Source organism: Apodemus sylvaticus, chromosome 4 (assembly GCF_947179515.1).
Source record: "Apodemus sylvaticus chromosome 4, mApoSyl1.1, whole genome shotgun sequence".
In the NCBI taxonomy this organism is placed as follows: Eukaryota; Metazoa; Chordata; class Mammalia; order Rodentia; family Muridae; genus Apodemus; species Apodemus sylvaticus.
In genome coordinates, this window is record NC_067475.1 from 165,324,070 (window position 1) to 165,351,569 (window position 27,500).

At 35.9% G+C, this 27,500-nt stretch overlaps 1 protein-coding gene across 2 annotated transcripts in view; it reads right to left on the reverse strand.

Moving 5' to 3' along the window:
* Positions 1–767: 767 nt before the first annotated feature.
* The window catches only part of Zc2hc1a (zinc finger C2HC-type containing 1A), a 47,785-nt gene continuing 21,052 nt past the window's right edge, over positions 768–27,500 (reverse strand). The window contains exons 5-10 of one of the 2 annotated variants that reach the window (XM_052180893.1): positions 25,941–26,089; positions 24,268–24,367; positions 23,703–23,802; positions 10,923–11,039; positions 7,817–7,924; positions 768–3,308 (exon numbers count right to left, since the gene is read on the reverse strand). In XM_052180893.1, coding sequence (XP_052036853.1) covers positions 3,143–3,308; positions 7,817–7,924; positions 10,923–11,039; positions 23,703–23,802; positions 24,268–24,367; positions 25,941–26,089 — 740 coding nt within the window. In that variant the 3' untranslated portion in view covers positions 768–3,142. The remainder of the gene's footprint in view (positions 3,309–7,816; positions 7,925–10,922; positions 11,040–23,702; positions 23,803–24,267; positions 24,368–25,940; positions 26,090–27,500) is intronic. The other variant, XM_052180894.1, reaches the window with a different exon arrangement.

The following is a 27,500-nucleotide window of genomic DNA, read 5'->3' on the forward strand; positions in this document are numbered from 1 at the left end:
AGGAGCAGCCCTAGTGCCTGAGGGTGTTCAATGCCCCCAGTGTAGGGGAATGCCAGGGTGGGAAGATGGGAGTGAGTGGATGGGTGGGGTAGCAGCCTCAGAGGCAGGGAGAGGGGAGATTATATGGGAGGGGGATTACTGAAGGGGAGACCTTGGAAAGGGGAAAACATTTGAGATGTTAATAAGGAAAATACCCAATAACAAAATATAAAAAGAAAAAAAAAATCCACTTTAACCTTTTCCCAGATCTACCCAGTATTAGAAACTATTTCAAAAATCAATTGACCTCTATACTAAAATATACTTACTGTTTAAACACATGTATGTTCAACTTGTGAAGTCTTTCTGTGGTTTTGCCTATTAGATTCTTTGAGCTTATATTCCTAGTAGAGAAAGTATTCATCTTTAGCTTAGAAAAAACTGAAATGAAAAGATGAAAATGTCTAATAGCCATAGTTTCATTAGACATAGAACCATCCTACAATTTAAAGGATGGCCTATTCTTTAATCCTCAGAAACAGTTTTTCATCAAATTATAGAATATTAATCTAGAAATATTACTTTTTCAACTTAAAGTTTTGGAGGGTATAAAACCAGTATGTCTATAACTAGAAAAACTTGCAACAAACATGCCTTAAAGGGTAGGAAAAAACAATTATAAATCTTACAGTAGGAAAAAAAAAGCAAAAGTTATTCTTAGTATTTTATTTATATTTTAGTTTGTGCTTATCATTCTAAAAGATATTAATAAACACACCAAGCTGCAGTTGATGTTTTGTGTCTTTATTGGTTCAATGGATGTGCCATCTATAATTTAAAAAAACAATGAGCGAGAGACAACAGTGGTCACAATGGTCATATTTTTCAACAAATAACTTTCAGAACAATCTATAAGCTATTTTGCATTTTAACCTAAGTATACAATCATTTTTCATTCTACTACACTCGAAACTAATTGTGCAAATAAATAAAAATGAATGGTGCATAGGAAGACTGCTTAAAAACTATTGCACAGCATAGCAGCATGAGGCTAAAATATGGACCAGAGTGTCATGGTAAAAACTGTTGTAACATGTTCCATGTATGCACTTCATAGACTTAATGCTTATAGTGATCTATGAAGTCGAGAACTGAACTTGTTTGACTGGCTTGTCTCTTGGCAGCATGCTATAACATGCTTGCTACTGTTGAAGCCAATGACAACAAGCATGTGCCTATTTACTTAAAATCGATGTATCCAGCTGCTCCTTAAGTAGAAAAGACTCCATGGAGTTAAAATACAGCAGAAGGAAACCATGCTCACTCCTAGATAAAGCATATTGGTGAATTAAAAGTTCAGATATCAAGCCGGGTGGTGGTGGCACACGCCTGTAATACCAGCACTCTGGAGGCAAAGGCAGGCGGATTTCTGAGTTCGAGGCCAGCCTGGTCTACAGAGTAAGTTCCAGGACAGCCAGGGCTACACAGAGAAACCCTGTCTCGAAAAACCAAACAGTTCAGATATCTGTAACCAATTAAAGGAAAAAAGGAGTTACTAACATGAAAATCTAATGTGTCTTCTTAGATTAGTCTTCCCCGCCAGTTACTGCTTACTGAAGCTGACGAGTTTTGAATGTGTTTATCAATATGATCAAATAGAATAAACAAGAAAGGAAGCATGAGGTGAGCAAAAGGATGACTCATTATCACAAGTTTAAACCCCTCCCCAAAGGAAAATACAACAGAATGCAAGAATGAAATAAAGTTCAGAAAGGAAAATCTAGACAATGAATTTCTATATTCATCCTTAATCATAAACAACAAATGAGAAAGAAACACATCAATACACGCTGTTGGTACCTGTATAAGTTAAAGTTCAGATTGAACTGAACAGTGATTACTACAGGACTGTGGGACATACTCTGCCAAAGCAGCTGAAGGTGTCAATGATCAAAACCCATGTCAGTCAGTCAAGCTGGGCTTATGCAAGTCAGTTATGTAAAACATCTCCATACATCTTCATGATAACATGTATAGTGCCTCAACATTAAGCACTAAAGAAAATATGAATAGAAAAAAGGAGATATTCTTTCAATGTTCTTGTAATGATATGAACCATGAGGAACTAAAAAATAGTTATATCTGCATGCTCAGAATTAATGAGAAACACAATTATTATTTATTGGGTGGGGTGATGTTTTCAAATGCATTAATTTCTTATAAACACACATACATAGAAGTAAAATTTCAAACATGTAAAATATTACAAAAAAAATCTGTATACTTAAATAATTATATGTTTAATACTGCAAAGACTAACAAAGTAAAGCCTCAGAGGAGCTAGCCCAAAAACAAGGAATATAAAAATCTCAGAACACAATTGGAAGTGGAAAAAAAAGTGTGGCCAACTAAGAGGGAGGCAAATCCATCATTCAGTTATAAGCAGAGTAAGACACATTTCTGAAAAAAGAGTCTGCATAGTTACATGTTCACAGAAGGAGGATTATATGTTTAAAATTTTAATTAGGTTGTAATTGATAATGTGCAATTAATGATGTGTGATTGATAATCCATGAAGCTACAGGCAATGTGGACCTCAGGTTTTCCTTTTTAATCATTTTTTTAAGGAATTTAACACTAGTTGCTGAAGAGTTCAGCTGGGAAAATGACCTCACACCTACTGACAAGGAATAAATAACATTCTCTTCAGTAAGAGATTCTCCAGCATCTCATTCTCCTATGATACTCTTGGTGATAGGCACCAATGACAGCACCTCTTCTAATCTCTTATTCAGCAATGTGATCATCCTAAAGCTTGCAAGGCTCATCACCACAGTGAGAGTGCTTGTGCAAGTGTACTAATGTATTTAAACAGCCAGCGAGCAGTACCTAAGACAATCATCTCACATCAACTTAGTGTTTGACATGTGCTTAAGTATTTCCTGGAATGACAAAGGCTGAAGGAATGAAATTTATTATATACAGAATATATATACATACATATACATAAACACATTATACAGCCAACGGACTCTGTTCAAAGACAAAGGAGAGAGTACTGTAAATAGCTTTAGTATAACATAACTATAAGAGGTGCTGTGGATGTCAAAGCAGCAATAATCATGCCATTCTGAACCTGGACCCTTAGCGTTTGCAATTCTGTTCACAGAATCATTCTTCGAATGCCACATTCACAGCAGAACTTTGCCCACTCAACAGGGTACTTTGTCCCACACTCATGACAGAATTTTGGTAAGTGGCCAGATGAATTTCCCTCGATGCCTTTAATGTTTCCTCCATTAACTGAAGATGTATAGTCTCCATCTGGCCTACAGAAGTAGAGAAAGAAGCACAGGAATCAACCTCACTCACATCTGTAGTTATTACCATGACCCACTATAAAACACAGAGTAATAAATATCAAAAACTAAACTTGTAGTAGCAATGTTGGTATTTCTCTAGTTCGGGTTAACAATCTGTGGGTCAGGCATGGTGGCTCAGTCCTGTAACTCTAGCATGGGCAGGCAAGGTCAAAAGCACCTTCAGCTACAAATAGAATTCTTGGAAAAGTAAGGTTTAGATAAATCCTTGTCTCAAAAAATCCAAAACAAAATGAAAAATCTCAGCTGAAAAATAATATCACAAGGTTTTCCCTGAGAAAAGCTGCAGATAGGCAAATACAACCATACTCCGTACTCTCTCCCTATTATAGTCCCAGGAGGAATCATTTGTATTGTCACCAATGTTCTCTGAATGGAGACACCTCAGCTCCTTCAGTCGCTTCTACACCTCCTCTATTGGGGACCCCTGCACTCAGTCCAATGGTTGGCTGTTTGCATCTGCCTCTGTATTTGACAGACTCTCAGGAGACAGCCATATCAGGCTCCTCTCAGCAAGCACTTCTCAGTATCCACAATAGTGTCTGGGTTTGGTGACTATATATGGGATGGATCCCCAGGTGGGACAGTCTCTGGATGGCCGTTCCTTCAGTCTTCACTACATACCTTGTCTCCATATTTCCTCCCATGACTATTTTTGTTCCCCTTTCTAAGGACTAAAGCATCCACTCTTTGGTCTTCCTTCTTCTTGAGTTTCATGTGGTCTGTGAATTGTATCTTGTTTATTTTGAGCTTTTTTACCAGTGAGTGCATTCCATGTGCATTCTTTTGTTATTGGGTTACTTAACTCAAGAGGACACTTTCAAGCTCTATCCATTTGCCTAAGAATTTCATGAATTCATTGTTTTTAATAGCTGAATAGTACTCCATTGTGTAAATGTACCACATTTTCTGTATCTATTCCTCTGTTGAAGAACAGCTGGGTTCTTTCCAGTTTCTGGCTATTATAAATAAGGCTGCTATGAACATAGTGGAGCATGTGTCCGTGTTTTATGTTGGAGCATTTTTGGGTACATGCCCAGGAGTGGTATAGCTGGATCCTTAAGTTCCAATTTCCTGAGGAACCGCGAGACTGATTTCCAGAGTGGTTGTACCAGCTTGCAATCCCACCAACAGTGGAGAAGTGTTCCTCTTTCTCCAAATCCTCGCCAGTATCTACTATCACCTGAGTTTTTGATCTTAGCCACTCTGACTGGTGTGAAATAGAATCTCAGGGTTATTTTGATTTGCATTTGTCTGATTACTAAGGATGTTGAATACTTCTTTAGGTTCTTTTTGGTCATTCAATATTCCTCAGTTCAGAATTCTGTTTAGCTCTGTGTCCCATTTTTTTTTAGTATTTTTATTTTGTATAATCTTTGTTTATATTCCAAATGATTTCCCCTTTCCCGGATCCCTCCTCCCCATATGTCCCATAAACCTTCTTTCCTCCATTCATTCTCCAATCACCTCCCTCCTTTTTCTCTGTCCTTATATTCCCCTCCAACACTAGATCAATCCTTTCCAGGATCAGGACCCTCTCCATAATTCTTCATTGGAGTCATTTGTTATGCTATTTGTGCCTTGGGTATTCAGAACTTCTGGGCTAATTAATATCCACTTATCAGAGATTGCATTCCATGTGTATTCTTTTGTGACTGGGTTACCTCACTTAGGATGATATTTTCCAGATCAAACCATTTGCCTAAAAATTTTGTGAATTCATTGTTTCTAATTGCTGAGTAGTATTCCATTGTGTAAATATACCACATGTTCTGTATCCATTCCTCCTTTGAGGGGCATCTGGGTTCTTTCCAGCTTCTGGCTATTATAAATAAGGCTGCTATGAACATAATGGAGCATGTGTCTTTATTGCATGCTGGGGAATCCTCTGGGTATATGCCCAGGAGAGGTATAGCAGGGTTCTCTGGAAGTGTCATGTCCAATTTTCTGAGAAACTGCCAGACTGATTTCCAAAGTGGTTGTACCATCTTACAGCCCCACCAGCAGTGGAGGAGTGTTCCTCTTTCTCCACATCCTTGCCAACACCTGTCCCATTTTTAATAGGGTTATTTGGTTCTCTAGAGTCTAACTTTTTGAGTTCTTTGTATATATTGGATATTAGCCCTCTATTGGATATAGGGTTGATAAAGATCTTTTCTCAATCTGTTGGTTGCCATTTTGTCCTATTGACACTGTACTATTTTGAGGCATTTAGGTTACTAGTATCTTATTTATTGATGTATGTGTATGTATATGCGTGCGTGTGTGTACTCACACACCTATGCACAGCAAGGGCTCTATTCACTGATCTACATGCCCAGCATAACTCATTTTCTCCATGTGTATAAGTCTGTTAGTTCCAGAATACTCTAAATATCTGTATGACTCCCTCTGAAGTAAGAAAGATTTTTAATCATCTGTGTGACTAAGGTCTTTACCTCTAATCAGTTTGTTCTATTTATTTATTCATAAATTAATATCAAACTATCTGAACTACTCTAACTTCATGTATCATTCGCAATACTGTTTTAGCCTTGTCATATTTAGTTTCACACCTTTGTTCTTCATATATATTTTCAAAATGATTGATCAAAAGTCATGAAGCATTTGAACGCTCTATTAAAACTGTATATTAATTTTGTCATTCATACAGAAAGGTTTAGAAAAGAAATTTTTGGTATTAAATATCCTATTTTATGAAAATTTTATATTATATTTACTTATATATTCTTCATTATCATTGAAAATTTTAAATTTTCTATGTCAAAAAATTTTCATGGTCTTAAAGCTGACTCCCATGTAATTTAAATTTGTATATTCAAGTGTGACACTTATAAAAATTGTATTTTATGTTTGTTGCTGAGACAAAGATTATAATAAGTTTTAATATACCAATCTCTAATCAGAAAATATTGTTATTTATGTAATAATTGGTCTTTTCGGTATATAGACACATAAAATAACACATTTAAACTTTCATGCCATATGTCTGTATGTTTCTCTAATAATTGAGACCGTAAATCTGCTATAATTTTAAGAAAAAAACCATCAATATCTCAGCTACCTTGGATTGTTATGATCGTAATAATCACCACCTGAGATGTAAGAGTGTCAACAAGTCAACGAACATGGTCTCGCTCTGTGAGCCAGCAATCAGTTAAGAAGAACTGCATTTCCTAATGTGCAAGGTCTGCTCTTGATGGTTAGCATGTTTTCTCTTTTGATCACTTCTCTAGATATTACATTTTGTACTGTATGGTACATACATTTTTAAGAGAATATTAATCTCACTCACAAACTTGATTCAAAATACATGGAGATATACATGTGTAAACCTGTTTATGTATCACAGTAAATCCACATTTCACATTCAGCTTCTAAAACTCAGGCTCATATGGTATCTGATCAGTATGCATCAAGACCCCAGCAGGCACAAACAGCATTTATTCAATAGTCTAGTTGGGAGCATAGTAATTCATGTTTCACTGCTGTTCACATCATAGTTATGCAAACATTTATATGGTGGATACAAAGATGCCCAATGACCTCAAAAGGAAGATCCTAGGTAATTCTGATAGGCAGCTAAGAGAGAGGACAAGTGTGAGCTTTGAGCCTATTCCTGGGTTACAGCAGAATGCTCAACAACTGGGAATGCTAGACCTGAGACAAAGCAGCTAGTACACACACAACTACAACACACATATCACAAGTTTGTAGTAAATCATAGGGTATCATGTCCTTGGTCTGCAGTGAAAGACACCATGAAGTTACCCCGCAATTACAGTAAGGACATTGCTTAAGTTATTCATTATGTTACCCAGGATCTTCCCCATGAAGATCCCTGGAACAATTTTTAAGACCACAGACTAAGTACACCTTTTCAGAGAAAAATGTACCTTTATACTTTATTGACATCAAGAACAATATCCCTGCAGCCATTGTTCGTGCAGTCGTACACATTTCAGGACCCAGTTTGTAAGTCACTGCTCATGTGTGCACAGGTCTCATGACACATCTCCTATGGACAATCAGGCCACTTTCAACTTACCTTTTAATTCTCATTTTCCCACTTTTCTCTTTATCCTTTCATTCAAAAATAATTTTGATGTTTCTTGTGCAAGTGCGTGTGTGTTCACATAAAAAGGTTTTTCAGGATAGATTTCAATGTCAAAATGTAGAAAATTACAATAGTGATATTCATAAGAGCACAGTTAATACTGTGTTTGATATTTAAACATTCAAGAAAAAAGATAAAAATAAACAAATCCAGTAAAACTGAACAAGAAGTATTTGAATATTTACAATTAAAAGTGTAAAAAAACAATATTCATGCCTCAACATTTTCTATTCAATTTAAAAGACATATTGAGCTCTATAATAAAGAAAAAAGATCTAATTATAAATAGCACATTATCTAGTTTTCATGCTAAATATTAGGTTAGCAGAGCTAAACATACCTGGCTGCATAGCTCTCTGTCAAAGTCTTTCTTTTGTTGGTAAGCACACCTGACACAGAATTTCTTGCCAAACTAGGAGGTGTGGTATTTCGAGACTTGGTGTTAGCTCTGCAAGAGGAAAGGATGCGTGATGAGAAAGCACTAAAGCTAATATGTCTTGTTTTATCTTTTTACATCAGTAGTTAGAAAAATACAAGCTGTAGAGAAGTTCAACAGAGTAACTTCCAAGTAAGTATTTTTAATCTGAAAACAAGTAGAATTAGTGACTAGTAATGGTAACTGCGTAATATCAGCTTTATAAAGTAGCACACAGACCAAAGCGTACTCATGCCTCATAGCTTTTTTCTTTCTTTTTTTTTTAAAAAAACTTTTTCTCTTTTTTTCAGATTTATTTATTTTATGTTGTGAATACACTGTCACTGTACACACACCAGAAGGGGGCATCACATCCCATTTCAAATGGTTGTGAGTCACCATGTGGTTGCTGGGAATTGAATTCAGGATCTTCGGAAGAGCAGTCAGCACTCTTAACCACTGAGCCATCTCTCCAGCCCTCATAGCTTCTTTCTAAAGCCATTTGCAATGTAAATTAAAAAAATTAAAAAAAAAAAGCCTCATTTATCAGTGCTCTCAATATGGACACTGGTAACTGTTATAGACAACTCCTAAACAAATGTTACACAAGTATTATTGCTAACCCAAAAAATACAGGATATAGCTAAAATAAGAAAATGTACTTGCTACTTTAAATAATATTCATTTTATGAAAGTGACTAAAAATAAATGACTAAAAATAAAGATTTGATTTTACCACCTACACAGACTGAAATATCTGAAACAGGGGAGATTATTTTCAAATCACATATTGAAACTTTAGTACATCTAAAACTTATACATCTAAAATATGACATTACCAAGAAAAGTTATGGAGCTTACATATTTAGATTAAAATTAGCTTTGTAATAGCAATTGATAAAAAATGATAACTTTAGTTTCCTCATTGGTAAATTGATCAACATTACAGAAAGGTCTTAAGATATAAATTCATATGTAAATGCAGCATGTTGATTACACTACTACTATTGTTCCTGCCACATGTTAACTTTCAGTGGTTACTACTATGCCCTCAACATATTTCTGTATAGCATGAGTAAGTTATTTAGTTCTAATAACTAACTTCATGCTGGCTGAGACAACCAAGGCAGAAAGCGCTTGAGTAACTTTACCAACGTGACACCTCCACATATGCTGCAGAATCAAGACTCAGAAAGCCAGTGCGACATCAGTCCCTGCCTCTTCTTTTAGGACTAAGTTCTTTTGCTAGCAAGCAAAAAACAAAACAAACAAACAAACAAAAAACTGTACAAATTCTTTAAAGGTTCCCAATCACTGGGTGCAATTCTTCCTAATCTATTTATATGGTAAATATGGAAGCACCCTAAAGGTTAAATAACTACTTTCAAAATACCTGGAAGTAGTAGCTATCCTTCAAATACTTACTATACTAATAACTATATGGATACCATCCCCTTCCGTGTTAAGTTTCTTTGTTTTTAAGATATTGTATAAATATACTGGATCATATGTCCAGCTTGGAGAACCTGTGTTTAGAGACTGTGTAATCTGTAATGCTATATTATGTGGCCAGATTAGTACTTTAACTTGTAACATTACAAATACAACATTCAACACACAATGCTACAGTTCAGTTGTTCTGAATAGTCACTTTTTCAGCAAAAAGGAAGCACCTGCATGCACTTACAAGGTACCTAAGACTTCTTGAGATGGTCCCAAGTCCATATGAGATTTATTCTAGTCTACTTTCGTAAAGTAGAACTGGAATCATGCCATGCCTTCTAAGTTAATATCTCTATATAAAAAAATCATCAAGAAGTGGTATTCAATAAGGGAATGTAGTTTGTTTTTTCTGTTTTCTTTTCAAAATCTCTACTAGTATTGTCAGACATAGTATCACCTTCATATACTAAGATACATAAATAAAAATGTATTTTTAATTATATCAAATTTAACTGATAAAATTAAAGAAAAATATGAGATTATCAGCATAAATATCTATGATATTATATGCCTATTTTTTCGAATATCTTCTAAGGCAAAAGCCATTCTGAAAAGATTAGAAAGAACTAACTATACTGACCAATTTTTAACATTTTGCTCAAATACTCAAAACACTTTTCTTCCCAGTCTCAACCTAGTTAAGTATTTATACTATGTATATTTGTGAGTTTTACATGGTATGGCTCAAACATAAAATAAAGTAGATTAATTATGAAATTACACTTCGTATTTTTCATAAACAATTTCCCCCTGACATCTGCATCAACCCAAGGCTCAGAACAGTGTCTTCCTTCCACAAATGACCACTAACTACGTAGATGCAACCATGCTATGTTATAATCTTTCCCTGTAACTCTTTCATTGCTTGCGTAGATTTATCATTATATTTCATGATGAATAATAAGCAGAATGCACTGTTAACTTTGTTAATAATAAATTTAAAAAGATAACCATTTGTTACATCCTAATTTCATCACTGAAAAATAAGGACTAAAATCAATAGATATTATAAGCCCAAATCTGTGAGTCCTGAAATCTCATGCTACAAGGAGTTTCAAGAGTGACTCCGACTGCTGGTTTCCTTGGCCAGCAGGGCAGAAGAAACACGTGTGTACATGGCAGGATAATAGTTCTTCTGGGTCATCGCATGGAATTTATAGACCGTACAGGACCTTCCTCTCCTAGCTGTAGCTCATCTTCTGCCTCACTATGTACCTCGGTCTCCACGCTCCTTTATAGGGTTACTACTCCTAAAAAGCCTTACATTCATAAAAATAACTGTTGAAGGTGACTGCCACAACTCCAGCCAAACGTTAAACAGAATAAAAACATGATTGAGGTTCATTTTAATAAAAACTTTGAATAATAAAAATATTTTATGGGTTTGAAAGCTATTTAGCACTAAAACAGCTTAGAATGATTAAGGGAAGGTTATTTTTACATAGAAGACAAGAAAATTACAGTATTCTATAATACAGATCCTGTAAGAACTGAGAAAGGCCAACCAAACTGCATCAGAAGTACTTACTTGCAAATGGGTACTAGCTCATGTCTTTTGAAGGCACTGTTTGACTTTGTCTCACTGCCATACAACCTTTGCACATGTCTTCCAGTTCGAAGTGGAGGGCCTAACTTGTCCATCTTACTATCAAAATATATAAAGGTGTACCCATAAGGAGACGGCTACTGCTGCTTGCTTCTAAAGAATTACGTAGACATAAGGATTATTTTTCTTCAAAAAAAGACATTCTGGTTCATGAGAAATTCACCCTCTTCCCTTGATACCCTGACTGCCGAGACAAAACACCTGTCACAGATCTGAGTTCACACAGTGCTGTCATTAGGCCATCCAGGCTGCCCTGTCAGCTACTATGCAGATCCAATGCCTTACTTATCCTGAGTAGGGAATAGAGCAGGAAAGGATGGTTTGTATGAAGCTAGAAGAAACTTCAAGCTTTTATTCACAAATAACATAATGTTCATTTTCCCTCATCTGGAAGAACCTATTATTTTACTTTATGATTTTTCCTTGTGTTTAAAAACTGTAATAACTGAATATGGAGTGCTTATATATTTACCTTCTCTCACCCTCAAATATGGAATAAGTTTATTTCTGAAATATATGTAGCAAAAAAGCAAACCATGATCTATACTTTAAAAGACATGGTCATTCTAAATGTCACAGGAAAGACATTAACTCACCACACCTTTGTGAAAACATTTTAAACATAAAGTATGCAATATCTCCATCTAGCGGATATTAGTGTTAACTGCGGGTCTGTTGGAGACTTCAATGTTTTACATTAGCTATATAGTCCAAACACATACCATCAACAACAAAAACCAATTCATAAGAAAGAATGGGAAAATTAACAAATTAGAAAAACTATTTCAAATGACTGGTAAGAAACATGCCATCTGTAACATTAAAAATATACTTTTGAGCTAGGTGTTATAGTGCATGCCTTTAAACCTATCACTGTGAATTTTAGCCCAGTCTAAAGAATCACCATGAATTTTAGCCCTGTATAGTTTACATAGTGAGTTCTAAGACATACAAAACTACACAGTGAGATCCAGTCTCAAATGTATGTGTACACACACACACACACACACACTTATATACATACATTATACATACACATCTATATACATACATTATACATACAACTCTACATACATATACACATAGACACAAACCCTATATACATACATTATACATAAACATATATATATATATATATACACACTATATATACACACATTTATATACATATATATACACCTCTATATACATTTACATATTATACACACATATATTCTTTTAAAGAGATATCTGCTCACCCAATTGCGCTTTTATGTTTTTCTCATTAAAAGTTACTCAGTAACTTTTAATGAGACATAACCGGATGTGTCAGACACTATAAATTTGAGAAAACAGAGGAGCAAACAAAAGAGTGGAATTCTTCAAGAGGTTAGTATCCAGAAAGAATCTGATTATCATTGCAGATTTTAAGGGTCTCTCGGGAGGAATGTTACAGTCATTTGACGTTCTTATCTATGTAGTCAAACTTGTTGTCCAGTGTGTGTGTAGTGGTATGCACATTACAAACAGCCTTCAGTCAAGGTTTTAAACATAATTTGTACAAGTCTTTGAGATTAAAATTTATCTTTAATTTATAGATTAAGATTGGAGAATTCAATGACTTCAAAATCTAATTAGTCAAATTTTTCTTTGAATTGTTAAATGTTAAATAATTATTAAAGCAATACTATTGCAAACACTACTTTTAAAAAGGCATCTGTGGTTTACGAATAAGGAATAAAATCTGTTTCAGAGAAACAATTACTAAAATTATATTTTAAAAAAATTTCAGTTTAGCATACTTAGAGCTCTAGATTCAACACCAGACAAAACACACATGAACTTTCAGTAAAAACAGATTATTTAATTATGGTAACAAATATTTAAATCCTACATGTGAATTAACAAACAAGAACAGATACCCAGGATCAGAAAGCCTCCTACTCTACACATGAGAGAGCCCAGGGGAAGTAAGTTCACACTGGAAAACTACTTGAAATGGAGGCCCAGGGACGATTCTTGCCAGACATGTGAGTTACATTCAATCCACTTTAATATATATATTAAAGAAAAAAAACTATATAAAAGTTTATATACTGACTAAATAAATGATTATATTTTAAACAAAACATAATTCGATTGTTTCTTAGACCAAATTTTAGTAAATTTTATTGGGGCTAAAATAAAATATATGTTCTGCTACAATTTCCTATTGTTAGGTTAAATACACAAACTAAAATTTATAAATGTCAATTAATTATCAAGATTTTTTACAGCACTTTTTTGAGTTTTCAAAGTATTCAGTCCACTTTAGGAAATACTTGGTAACAATCTTGACCTATTTCTGGCTTGTAGTAAGTTTCAACATAAGAAAAGTTCATTGTTCACTGCTGATATAAAGAATGAGTCCACAGAGAAATAAACTTCCCTGTTAATGAAGAGTCTAACTACAGAAAGCACAAAGACCGCTGTATAATCAACAGAGGAGTTTTAAAATCATACTGAGAAAAATTTACCAGGTAGCATGTGTCATTTTATGGATTTCTATATTTTATGAATCTCTGTATAGTTAGGATATTGTATGTCATATTCTATGGCATTCAAAGCTCTAGGATGAGCCGGGCGGTGGTGGCGCATGCCTGTAATCCCAGCACTTGGGAGGCAGAGGCAGGCGGATTTCTGAGTTCGAGGCCAGCCTGGTCTACAGAGTGAGTTCCAGGACAGCCAGGGCTACACAGAGAAACCCCCTGTCTCGGGAAAAAACAAAACAAAACAAAAAACAAAACAAAAAAAAACACAAAGCTCTAGGATGATCCATATGTGTCTGTGTGTCTCTGTCTCTATCTCTGTCTCTGTCTCTCTCTCTCTCTCTCTCTCTCTCTCTCTCTCTCTCTCTGTGTGTGTGTGTGTGTGTGTATTCTAACACATCACATTTAATTGTATATCAACTCCACAATAAAAAAAAAAGAGACAGAGATGCTGGAATAATAGCTTCAGTCATTTAAAAATGCTAGCTAGGTTCATATGCCAGAAAAAAGAAAGCAGTTTTTGGGTTGGTGAGATGGCTCAGCAGGTAAAGTTGCTTTCAGCTAAGCCTGACGACCTGAGTTCAATGCCCACAACGCACATGGAGAGAAAAAGACAACCTATTGTCCACAAGTTGTCCTATGATTTCTACCTGTATGTCGTAGCATGCACATCCACACACAAAATGAATAGATGTCAAAGTAAAAAAGTAAAGGAACATGTTTCTATCATATAAAATCAAGTGACATTTCTTACTAATTTAATTAACATTGATAATTGAATTCAATGTTTTATTAGAAGATGTTCTCCAGGGTTAGGGAGACAGTAGCTCAGTCAGAAAAGTGTTTCATGCACACAAAAGAGGAGACCATGAACTTGTTCCCAGAAACCATGTACCAAACTGAGCATTATCCTGTGCACCACTACCAGGAGGCCGGAGACTCAGCCCTGGCTGGCCATGCTAGCAGAATTTTTGAGGCAGAGACCCATGATACACCCTGCCTCGAGGACTGAGGAGCTGAAGATAGTCAACACTGACCCAGGCCTCCACACACACACACCACACACGCAGGGCCACCCACACCCGTGACTGTTCTTCACGTGCACTCCGCAGCTCCACTTCTCACCCCATCTACTATGATCAAATACAAGCAGGCTTATGTGTTCACAGTAACTGAAGTAAATCACTGGAAGACACAAATTCAGCTGTTGAAAACGATATGTCTGGTATATATTTAAAATGTCAAGCATTAAGAAAGCAGAACCTTCAAGAACACAGGCATGTCAGCTTTGTGGTCTTATTCAAATGTCACAGAATTTAATAACTCAGTGTTACATCATTTTTTTGAAATTTCTGGAGTTAAATAAACTTAATTTTTAGAATTAGGACAAAAATCTATATGAATATTTTGTTTTTTAAAAAGCTATAGAAATAAGTTATCTAGAACTTAATTATGAAACATAAGACTTTTTACAAGCACAAATATTAAAATGTGATGACTGCAATATATGATGCATAACACCAGAACAAAGCGATTTGTTTCCCTCTGCACCAGCTAAGCTGATCCTCCGCCACAGTGCTCCATAGCCAATTATCACTGGGAAGAGCTGCTGTCCCAGGAGTGCCAACAAGCCTGTAAGTGTAGGGAATACCAAAACTTCTGTTCAAATTTCAGGCCGAATAGGAACCTCCCACAGTCAACAGGACACCAGAACCAAGGACCAGCTGGGGACAGGATCCTTGTACTTTCTGTCTATACCCCGGAGCTGATCCTGCACCACAGCTCTCCATACCTAAATTCCTCCCAGAGAGAAGTGGTCTCCCAGGAGTACTGATACACAGGTTTGCAGGACAGACAAGCCAGTGAGAGACAGCAAGAACAAGCTAACACCAGAAATAACCAGATGGCACAAGGCAAGGGCAAGAGCATAAGCAACAGAAACCAAGGCTACTTAGCATCATCAGAACCCAGTTCTCACACCAAAGAGAGTCCTGGATACCCCAACACACCAAAAAAGCAAGACTCTAATTTAAAATTACATCTCATGATGCTGATAGAGGACTTTAAGAGGGACATAAATAATTCTCTTAAAAAATATAGGAGAACACAGGTCGAAGCCCTCAAGGAGGAAACACAAAAATTTCTTAAAGACTTACGAGAAAATACAACCAAGCAGGTGAAGGAATTGAACCCATCAAGGAGCTAAACATGGAAATAGAAACAATAAAGAAACCACAAAGGGAAGCATTCTGGAGATAGAAAGCCTAGGAAAGAGTTCCGGCATCATAGATGCAAGCATCACCAACAGAAGAAAAGAGATAGAAGAGATTACAGAAGATACCACACAAGACATTCACACAATAGTCAAAGAAAATGCAATATGCAGAAAGCTCCTAACCCAAAACATCCAGGCAATCCAGAACACAATGAGAAGACCAAACCTAAGGATTATAGGTATAGAAGAGAGCGAAGATTCCCAAATTAAGGACTAGTAAATATCTTCAACAAAATTAGAAAAGAAAACTTCCCTAACCTAAAAAATAAGATGCACATAAATATAGAAGAAGCCTATAGAACTCCAAACAGTCTGGACCAGACAGAAACTCCTCCTCTGGTCGCATAATAATCAAAACACCAAGTGTACTAAATGAAGAAAGAATATTAAAAGCAATATGGGAAAAAGGTCAAGTAACTTATAAAGGCAGACCTATCAAAATTACACCAGACTTCTCAACAGAGACTATGAAAGCTAGAAGATCCTGGGCAGATCTCATACAGACCCTCAGAGAACACAAATGCCAGCCCAGACTATACACAGCAAAACTCTCAATTATCATAGATGGAGAAACCAAGATAGTCCATGACAAAAACAAATTTACACAATCTTTCTACAAATCCAGCACTACAAAGGATAATAGATGGAAACCACCAACACAAGGAGGGAAACTACACCATAGACAAAGCAAGAAACTAATCTTTTTTCAACAAACCAATAAAACTGACTTTCAACCAAAAGTCATCAAAAACATAAGGAAGGACATCTCATACTCATCAAAGAAGAAATCGACCAAGAAGATCTCTCAATTCTGAACATCTATGGTCCAAATACAGAGGCACCCATATTCATAAAAGAAACTTTACTAAAGCTCAAAACACACGTTGCACCTCACACAATAATAGTGGGAGACTTCAACATCCCATTCTCAGCAATGGACAGATCAGGAAAACACAAATTAAACAGAGATACCATGAAACTAATGTCTCTGTTTAAAAATATATGGACCAAATGGATTTAACAGATATCTATAGAACATTTCATCTTAAATCAAAAGAATATACCTTCTTCTCAGTACTTCATGATTCCTTCTCCAAAACTGACAAAATAAATAGTCACAAGTCAGACTTCAACAGATATAAGAAGACTGAAATCATCCCATGGCTCCTAACAGATCACTATAAATTAAGACTGGACTTCAATGGCAACAAAAATAACAGAAAGTCCACATACACATGGAAGCTGAAATAAAGAAATCAAAGAGTTTTTAGAATTTAGTGAAAATGAAGGCATTACATACCCAAACTTATGGGACACAATGAAAGCAGTGCTAAAAGGAAAACTCATAGCTCTGAGTGCCTCCAAAAAGAAAATGGAGAGCGCATACACTAGCAGCTTTTAACAGCACACCTGAAAGCTCTAGAACAAAAAGAAGCAATTACACCCAAAAGGAGTAGACAGCAAGAAATAATCAAACTCAGGCCTGAAATCAATCAGGTTGAAACAAAAAGAACTATACAAAAAAAAAAAAAATCAACAAAGGCAGGATCTGGTTCTTTGAAAAAAATCAACAAGATAGATAAACCCTTAGCCACATTAACCAAAGGGCACAGAGACAGTATCCAAATTAACAGAATCAGAAATGTAAAGGTAGATATAACAACAAAAACTGAGGAAATCCAAAAACTCATCAGATCCTACTACAAAAGCCTATACTCAACACAACTGGAAAATCTGGATGAAATGGACAATTTTTTTTGACAGATACCAAATACCAAAGTTAAATCAGGATCAGATAAAAATAAACAATCTAAGGAGTACGATTATTCCTAAGGAAATAGACATAGTCACTAAAAATCTCCCAACCAAAAAAGCCACAGTTACGCTGATAACAAAACCTCACAAGGACCCAACAAAGAATGAGTACTTCACACCAATTTCCATTACGAATACTGATATAAAAATACTCAATAAAATTCTCACAAACTGAATCCAAGAACATCAAAACGATCATTTACCATGATCAAGTAGGCTTCATCCCAGGAATACAGGAATGGTTCAATATATGGAAATCTATCAATGTAATCCACTCCATAAACAAACTCAAAAAAAAAAAAAAAACACAAAAACCACATGGTCATTTCATTAGATGCTGAAAAAGCATTTGACAAAATTCAACATCCCTTCATGTTAAAAGTCTTGGAAAGATCAGGAATACAAGGCCCATACCTAAACATAGTAAAAGCAATATACGGCAAACCAGTAGCCAACAGCAAACTAAATGGAGAGAAAGTCAAAGCAATCCCACTGAAATCAGGGACCAGACAAGGCTGCCCACTTTCTCCCTATCTGTTCAATATAGTGCTCGAAGTCCTAGCCAGAGCAATTAGAGAACAAAAGGAGGTCAAAGGTATAAAATTGAAAAGGAAGAAGTCAAAATGTCATTATTTGCAGATGATATTATCACATACTTAAGTGACCACAAAAATTTCACCAGAGAACTCCTAAACCTGATAAACAACTTCAGCAAAGTGACCGAATAAAAAATTAATTAAACAAATCAGTAGCCTTCCTATACTCAAAGGATAAAGAGGCTGAGAAAGAAATTAGGGAAATAACACCCACCCTTCACAATAGCCACAAACAATATAAAGTATCTCAGTGTGACTCTAACCAAACACGTGAAAGATCTGTATGACAAGAACTTCAAGGCCCTGAAGAAAGAAATCGAAGACCTCAAAAGATGGAAAGATCTCCCATGCTCCTGGATTGGCAGGATTAATATAGCAAAAATAACCATCTTGCCGAAAGCAATCTACAGATTCAATGCAACTCAAAATTCCAACTCAATTTTTCACAGAGTTAGAAAGAACAATTCTCAAATTCATTTGGAATAACAAAACACCCAGAATAACGAAAACCATTCTCAACAATAAAAGAACTGGGGAATCAGTATCCCGGACCTCAAGCAGTACTACAGAGCAACAGTGATAAAAACTGCATGGTATATGTACAATGACAGATAGGTAGATCAATGGAATAGAACTGAAGACTCAGAAATGAACCACACACCTATAGTCACTTGATCTTTGACAAAAGAAATAAACCATCCAGTGGAAAAAAGACAGCATTTTCAACAAATGGTACTGGTTCGACTGACAGTCAACTTGTAGAAGAACACAAATTGATCCAGTCTTATCTTCTTGTATAAAGCTCAAGTCCAAGTGGATCAAGGACCTCCACATAAAACCAAACACACTAAGAGAAAAGAAAGTGGGAGAAAATCTAGAACACATGGGCACAGGGGAAATTTGCCTGAACAGAACACCAATGGCTTATGCTCAAAGATCAAGAATCCACACATGGGACCTCATAAAACCGCAAAGCTTCCATGAGGCAAAGGGCACTGTCAATAGGACAAAACAGCAACCAACAGACAGGGAAAAGATCTTTACCAAGTCTATATCAGATAGTAGGCTAATATCCATAGTAGCGGAATATAATATAGTAGTAGAAAAGAACTAAACAAAGAATTCTCTACTGAGGATACTCAAAGGACTGAGAATCACCTAAAGAAATGTTCAACATCCTTAGTCATCAGGGAAATGCAAAACAAAACAACCCTGAGATTCCACCTCACACCAGTCAGAATGGCTAAGATCAAAAACTCGGGAGACAGCAGATGCTGGCAAGGATGTAGCAAAAGAGGAACACTCCTCCACTGCTGGTGGAATTGCAAGCTGGTACAACTACTGTGGAAATCAGTCTGGAGGTTCCTCAGAAAATTGGACATAGTACTACCTAAGGACCCAGCTCTACCACTCCTGGGCATATACCCAAAAGATGTTCCAATGTATAACAAGGACACATGCTCTACTATGTTCATAGTAGCCTTATTTATAATAGCCAGAAACTGGAAAGAACCCAGATACCGTTCAAGAGAAGAATGGATTCAGAAAATGTGGTACATTTATACAATGGAGTACCATTCAGCTATTAAAACTGATGAATTCATACAATTCTTAGGCAAATGGGCAGAACTAGAAAATATCATCCTGAGTGAGGTAACCCAAGAACAAAAGAATACACATGGTATGCACTCACTGATAGGTGGATATTAGCCCAGAAGCTCGGAATACCCAAGATACAATTCACAGATCACATGAAGCTCAAGAAGGTAGACCAAAAGTGTGAGTGCTTTGGTCCTTATTAGAAAGGGGAACAAAATACTCACAGGAGCAAATATGGAGACAAAGTGCAGAGCAGAGACTGAAGGAAAGGTCATCCAGAGACTGTCCCACCTGGAGATTCATCCCAGATACAGTCACCAAACTCCAACACTATTTTGGATGTTAAGAAAGGTTTGCTGAAAGGAGCTTGATAGAACTGTCTCCTGAGATGCTCTGCCAGAGCCTTATAAATACAGAGATGGATACTTGCAGCCAACTATTGTACTGAGTGCAGGGTCCCCAATGGAGGAGTTAGAGAGAGGACTGAAGGAACTGAAGGGGTTTGCAAACCCATAAGAACAACAATATTAACCAACCAAAACCCCCAGAACTCGTAGAGACTAAGCCACCAACCAAGGAATACATGCAGCTCTGGCTGCATATACAGCAGAGGACAGCCTTGTCAGGGAAGAGAGGTCCTTGGTCCTATGAAGGTTCAATAGATGCCCCAGTGTAGGGGAACTGAGGGCGGGGAAGCAGGAGTGGTAGGTGGGGGATAGCCTCATAGAAGCAGGGGGAGGGGCATACGAGGGTGGGTTCCAGGGAGAGGAGGAAACCAGCTAAGAGAATAACACCTGGAATGTAAATAAATTAAAAAATAAGACCAGAATACATGAATAATGTGACCTATACCAAATGTTGTAAGCAATGCTTGAAACAGCTGTAAAGTCCAGAAGAACTAATATCAGGCTCGGTTGATTTTTCAGTCCTGTCAATGTTACAGTAGACCAAATGCCTCAGTACAAGTTAATGCATAACAGAAAAAGTTCACTGCCGGGCAAACTTTAAGGAAGTCTTTTACAGAACAACTATTCTATGAGGCAACAGGTTTATAGTTGAGAATTTTAACTTATCGATTCATTAGTTTTATCGTCATTCCATAAAAACGCCATACATTTAGGTAGGGTTTCTTTTTTCCTTCATTTTGATCACCAGGGTGTTTACACTTTGACAAAGAAAACAATAAAATTAATTGCTGCTCTAAAGATTCCAACACAGAAATGGTAGTTGGCACTCAATAGATAGCTGTTGACTGCTTCTACGTTAACAGGAGAATAGTAATCTCCAATTAATACTGTAATACAGAAACTACGTTGACCAGAAGCAAAGAATAACTCTGGTTCAAGGATAGGGGCCTTCTATACAGACAATGAGAATCTGAACACATGTGACTGCCAATTTAGTATGTTGTGGGGCATCCAAAGTGATCAATTTCATGGTATTATAAGCAGTACAATACTTGGAAAAGCATATGTTCAAAATGTTTTCCTGTTAGTAAAACATATTTTCTCTTGGGGATCATATAAAGCAGGTTTTGATCAGGTTTCTTAAATTAGTTATAAAAATATTTATAAACACAGTCACAAAGTATTGTCAGAGAGACATACTCAAAGTTTCACACTTACTTAGTGGCACAGTAGAACACAAGTGCCTTGTTGTCTACCTCCACCATCAGTGTGTTCTCACTCCTGTGCTTTCTCTCTCTCTGTGGTGTTTGCATGAATGTGTATGCAATTTTTGTTTTGATCTGTTATTTTGGATATGTGCGGCTGCATGTATGTGTACCGGCAGGACTGAAGTTGGAATGAGGAATCATACTTGTTCTCTATTCTTTGAAGCACGGTCTCTTAAAAACCCCTGAGTTAGTTGGCAAAGCTTGCTTCTCAGTTTAATCAGGTGACTCAGACACCACCTTCAGGGCTGAGCTGAAGACAGGCAGACTGCTATGTCCACTCAGGGCTACAAGGCTTCTAGTAACAGAACTCTAAACTCTGAACGTGCATAGCAAGTTCTTTAATTACTGAGCCGTCTACCCAGTCCCAAAACTCTTTTTTGAAAAATTCTATCAGCCAGCTTCATGTGCAGAGTCTACTTAAAAAGTTTGTCAACAACTTACTTCAACCAAAAAGGAAATCATCAGTAAAACAGAACTATTGAAAAATACTGCCTTCTAATTTATAATCAGCAATACCTAAAACCCTAAAAGGGCTATAGTCTAACTAAAAATAATTCTCTTTGCTATAGTAAAAAGGTTTTATAGAGTTGACTGCTGTGCCTATGCATTACTGCATAATGAGCTGACCAGTAGAAAGAAAAAAGGAAACCACTATTGTATTTATTAACCACCAGAAGATCAATAAGGAAAAGGCAAGTAACTCCTTGTACTTTGTCAGTATTTTGTTAGTTTTTTATTCTTTCTGCTCTGTAGTCTTGCTCATTTGTTTCTTTTGCTGATCTTTGTTCTAACCCCAAGGATGTGAATATGCCACGAAATTATCCCACCACTGACCTACATAGTCATCTGACAATGTTGTGTGTGTGTGTGTGTGTGTGTGTGTGTGTGTGTGAACACATGTGAAGGGAAGAGAGCAGTACCAGGAATCCATCCCCATCTCTACCTTTTTTGGCATTGGTCTCTTGCTTTCTGCTATGTAAATCAGGCTAGCAGGTCTGTGAGCTTCCAGAGATTCTGTGTCTGCCTCCCACAGCCCCAGCAGAAGCCTAGCATTACAGTTCCTGCAGTATCATGCCTGGATTTCACATGGGGTTTTCATGCTTACATGCCAAATGTGCTATCCACCTTGTATATCTTGGATTTCATATGCTATCTGATTGGGGGGGGGGGGGGAGAAAGATGGCTAATCACAACTGACCAATATTCCTCTGTAAATTTTCTTCATGAAAATAAGTGACTATGAGTCAGGGATAAAGTATTCTTGAAAATTATGTTAGTTATGTTTCCTTCACCAACTACATATCTAAAAAAATGTCAAAATTTTCTGTTTTGTTTTTGTTTTCTTTATTGTCATTGTCATTTTGCAATTTATTAACAGGGGAAAGTAAACCTGTGAAAATACATGTTTAGATAATAAAATGCCTAATTTTATCAAGTGTTCTAACATTATAATAGATTGTTAAAAGTAGAAGTTATTTCACTAGAAGCCATTATATAGAAAAACACAGTATAGAAAGACTAAAATTATTAGCAAATAATAATTTACTGATGATTCCATATATGCTGTCTACACAGAATATTCTATCTATAATATGTCTACATATATTTTTAGTTCTCATTATACTATACGTCAGACAATGCAGGCATACTACAGAAAATTCCATGAGGAATTTTGTACCCTATATTTTTCTTATAGCAAAATCATTATAAAAGTATATTTATTTTTACAATTCCAAATAACTTTATATACATCTCTATACACATTATTCAAGCAAAACTATACATTTTGTGATTTTTATGCATTATAATAAAAAATTTGACTGTTTTCTAGTCAAGGAGATCTCGCTGAGCACCTGACTGTTCCTAAAAGTTACATACCTTTAAAGAAATCTGATTCTCTGAGTTCCTCCATGACTACAAAAGAATTAAGTACAGACTTCAAGATATTAGTTATTACTAAACCTTCAATATTATACGTAATTTCCTTAGATACACCAAAATAAAACTTTTTACCCAAACACACACACACACACACCACAAATACATCCGGATCTTGATGAAGAGCAACTATATTTTCCGAAACAGTTATACTAGGATTTTAAGAGTATCACTGAATGTCTCTGCAGCAGAAATCCTCTAAGAGCAACACTGAACAACGGAAGAACAGAGCAAGGCAAACACAAAGCACTGCTGTCATTCAAAGCACAGCACCAAGCACGTGCAGCATGGACTTACCCTGCCTGAGGGGCTGCTACTGCTCTATGAGAAGGAGATAAGGTCTGAGGTTTGTTTCCCAAAGGACTGTTAACTGAAGATGCTTTACCAGTAGGCACACCTTATAATAAAAAGGTAACAGGTTTTGTTTAACAATTGTATGAAAGAAAATTCACATCAAACAGAGTCTCTAACAAGGAAAGCAGTTCCTTAGAGCCTGTAGTTATAAAATAAAGACTTTAAAACTACTCGTAAGAAATGCGTCCAGTTCTGTTTTTATCCCATCACTGCCACACAAACAACATCCCACTTTAGTGGTTTCCTCTTTAAGCTGTTAGTACCTGTCTTACTGGAAAGTTTCAAGCACACATACAAAAAAAAAATCATTGTGTCCTTTCAAGTAATAAAGAAAAGAACTTGGCTGTAGTTACTATTCAAAGTGACTTCTATTTTACCCAGAAATAACTACTAAGCTAAATTCTTATGTATAATTTTTTAATAATCTAAAATAGACCATTTTGGCATATCCTTATCAACTAACATGGTTTTGTTTGTCTGTTTAATTGGCCATATGGAATCTCATTACCTACAATTGTTTTGCTAGTAGTACTTGGTTGTGGTAGTCGGGAAGATCCTGATGATGTAATTCCAGGAGGATTTGATTTTTTAAGCGGAGACGGCTTATACTAAAATAATGAAAATTGGGGGAAAAAAACAACATCATTTTGATATTAAGAGGTACAAACTAGCAATTCAACAGCTCATAATTCCTAATGCCTAGAGTCTGTCTGTTTTGTCTCACATGAAGAAAAGGTTCTAGAGACAGATGATGGCAGTTATGCAGCATTATGAGTGAATTTAATAATACTGATATATACATAAATCCAGTCAAGCAAAATAGTCATAAAATATAAAGTATTCTAGTACAGAAATCAAAACAAGTTTATTGTTGACAAAAATGCTTCCATAGACCAACTCTTCTATCAAAACCATAAATATCTCAGGCAACTATGAAAAGAAGTTTACAGTTCCATGAAAGCCGTTTTAAAAGCACTGAGTGTTAGAGGCAGGAAGAAGCCACCATGTTAGCCCGCCCAGGCTGTGGTGACTGCAGGCCGGCCAGCACACAGACCCAGTTTCTAAGTAAATCAGTCAGCTACACTGACAGCACTTAACCAAACATGGAATGTTTCCAGACAGATGGTCTCCAAGAACCAGAGAGACACTGAAATACAAAGCCTGCCTTTGTCCTTAGCACCAGTGATGGAGGAGCGGAAGAATAGACATGTGTCTGGGTAAAAGCTGAAGGCAGCAAAGACCTAACACAATTTCCCAAGAATAACAATATTTCATGTATATGTTCAAACACTCAAACAACCCAGTGTACTTTGAAACAGCATGAACAAAAGGAACTAAATAATTAAGACTATAAAAGTCTAGTCTCTAGATTGGCAAACATATATTTAAGGTGAAGAAAAGAAAGAAAACATGTAAGCAAAACTAAAATTCATAAGTTGAAATGACTATTTTCTTATTAAATACAATACACTTAAAATCACCAGGAATAAAAAGCTAGTTTAAAGGACAATAAAGGGCACTGTATATTATGGATCACAAAAGCAGGCATTATTACAATCTAAGAAGATTTCCAAGTATGTGATATATAAGAGTCAAAATTAGCATGCGAAAGAGAAAATACTATAATCAAAGCTAAAGATTTTTCTCTGTAACTTGTGAGAGAATGAAAGCAAATGTCAGTAAGGGTCAGTCAGTTCCATCTGGCATCAACGCCTCGCAGCATGCAGCCTCACATGCAGGGGTGCTGCAGCACACACCCCAGGGAGACTGCACGCAAGGCACCAGAGCACACTCTAATAGCAAATGCATTCCTGGACTAAAATAGAATGAAAAATAAGCAGTAATATATCTACTACACTCTAGTGATCTGAAAATAAATAATTCACTTGAAATGAACTATAAGCAAACATTAATAATTAGAATAATTTTTAAGCTAAAAAAATTATAAAATGCAATTAAAGAGACACTAGGATAAGGAATGAAACACCTTTTAAATACATTAATTTGTGCTATTTTTTCCTCAAACTGTCACTTGAATTTTATACCAAGGCCCTTAGAAATAACATCCATTTTGACTGATTAAAAATTTACAGTTTATTGTTAGGAAAAATAAATATAAAAATATGAATCTCAAAGAGGCACATTCAAAATTTATAGAAATATTTCAAATTATCCATTTACCTGTGGCCGAGAGGCTGTTTTTCCTTTGGAATCAGTAGAAAATTTGCCCTTATTACTAATACGTGCTGCCTGCTCTTTACAAAAATTTATATGTCTGTCGGCTGCATTTTCATTGAATCTCCTCTGGCAATATGGACACTGAATATAATCTAAAGCATAGCAAGGGAGAAACACAGTCAGTGTCCGAACACTCCAATGGTCAGGATTTAAGCTGCGAAACACACACACTGGCACGTGATAAGCATGAGGTCGATCCCACACAGCATCCAACTTGGCTGACCTGAACTTGGTAAGGCTAGTTATGAAAAGTCTAAGTCAGTATCTCAACCAATCTGAGAAAAACTGAAGAAAAAATACGTAAAAGTATCAGTAGAAAAGAAAATGAAAACAAAAAAATATTTGTTTTCATTATGGAACAAACTTTATTGTACCTAAACAGTAAAAACACATTAAAATAGAAAGTGAGGTACAGATTAAATTATAAAATCTTTTTAAAAATAAAATCAAGAAATAGGTACGCAGACTGCAAAGAAATGTATTTTCTAAAAGGATGTACCAAGAAATGGCAGAAGTAGTTTAAAAATCAAAACGTCATTGACATAATTCAAGTTTCAGAAAAAAAATCCTACTTTTTAATGGGACAGTCTAAAGCATCCAACAACAAAATATACAGCAAGTCCAAAACCTTACAGAATTCCTGCAGCCCAGGCTGCATCTTTCGCTATGTCCAGGGATATGGCAAGCACAGCTAAGAAGCTGAGGCGTAGTTCAGAAGTGCCTGCAGAGTGGGATCTCAGCATCATGGCGTGTGAGTGCGCACTCCAAGGCCTTCCAGCTAGCCCAGGGGGGATGATCCCAAAAACCACAGGATCATTCCTACGTTAGGAGTTGACAAACTATAGCCTGAGGCACAATCCTGTCTGCCCATTGCACGTTTTTAAAAATAAAGGTTTTTGCTCTTGTTATTGTTTGGGATATAACTTTATCCACTCATTGACATATTTTGGCTTACAACAAGGAAAAGCAAAATAGTCCGATAAGTAGTCTTACCAATAGTCGATACTTAAAATTCTTACAACTCGATCTTTTACTAAAATAGTTGACAAGTGTCTCCTCTAGAATAAAATGTTTTAAATAATCACATACAGGTTTGCTAAAAAAAAAAAAAAAAAAAAAAATACTCCCTTTGATTTAAACTCCAATCTACAGCAAGGATGTCCTAATAGCCAATAGCAAAATGTCAATCCTACTATTTTATGTCTACCTTAGTATTTCATATGGATTTGCTATAATCTTTTTCCTTTGACAATAATAAACAGTACTTCTAGTTTCCCAGTAGAAACTGTAGTAAAACATAGTTTTGAAAACATCATTTGGGTAATTGGTATACATTTGATGTTCTGAATTAAGTATATAGTTTAGAAATGTTTTAACTTTTTTTTCAGGGGAAATACTAAAGAACCAAGCAACATAACTGTTCAATCCTAATGAATGTAAAATGAGCATAACTGATTTTCTATATATCAATGTTTTACAATTAAAACTTTTAAAACATTAAGC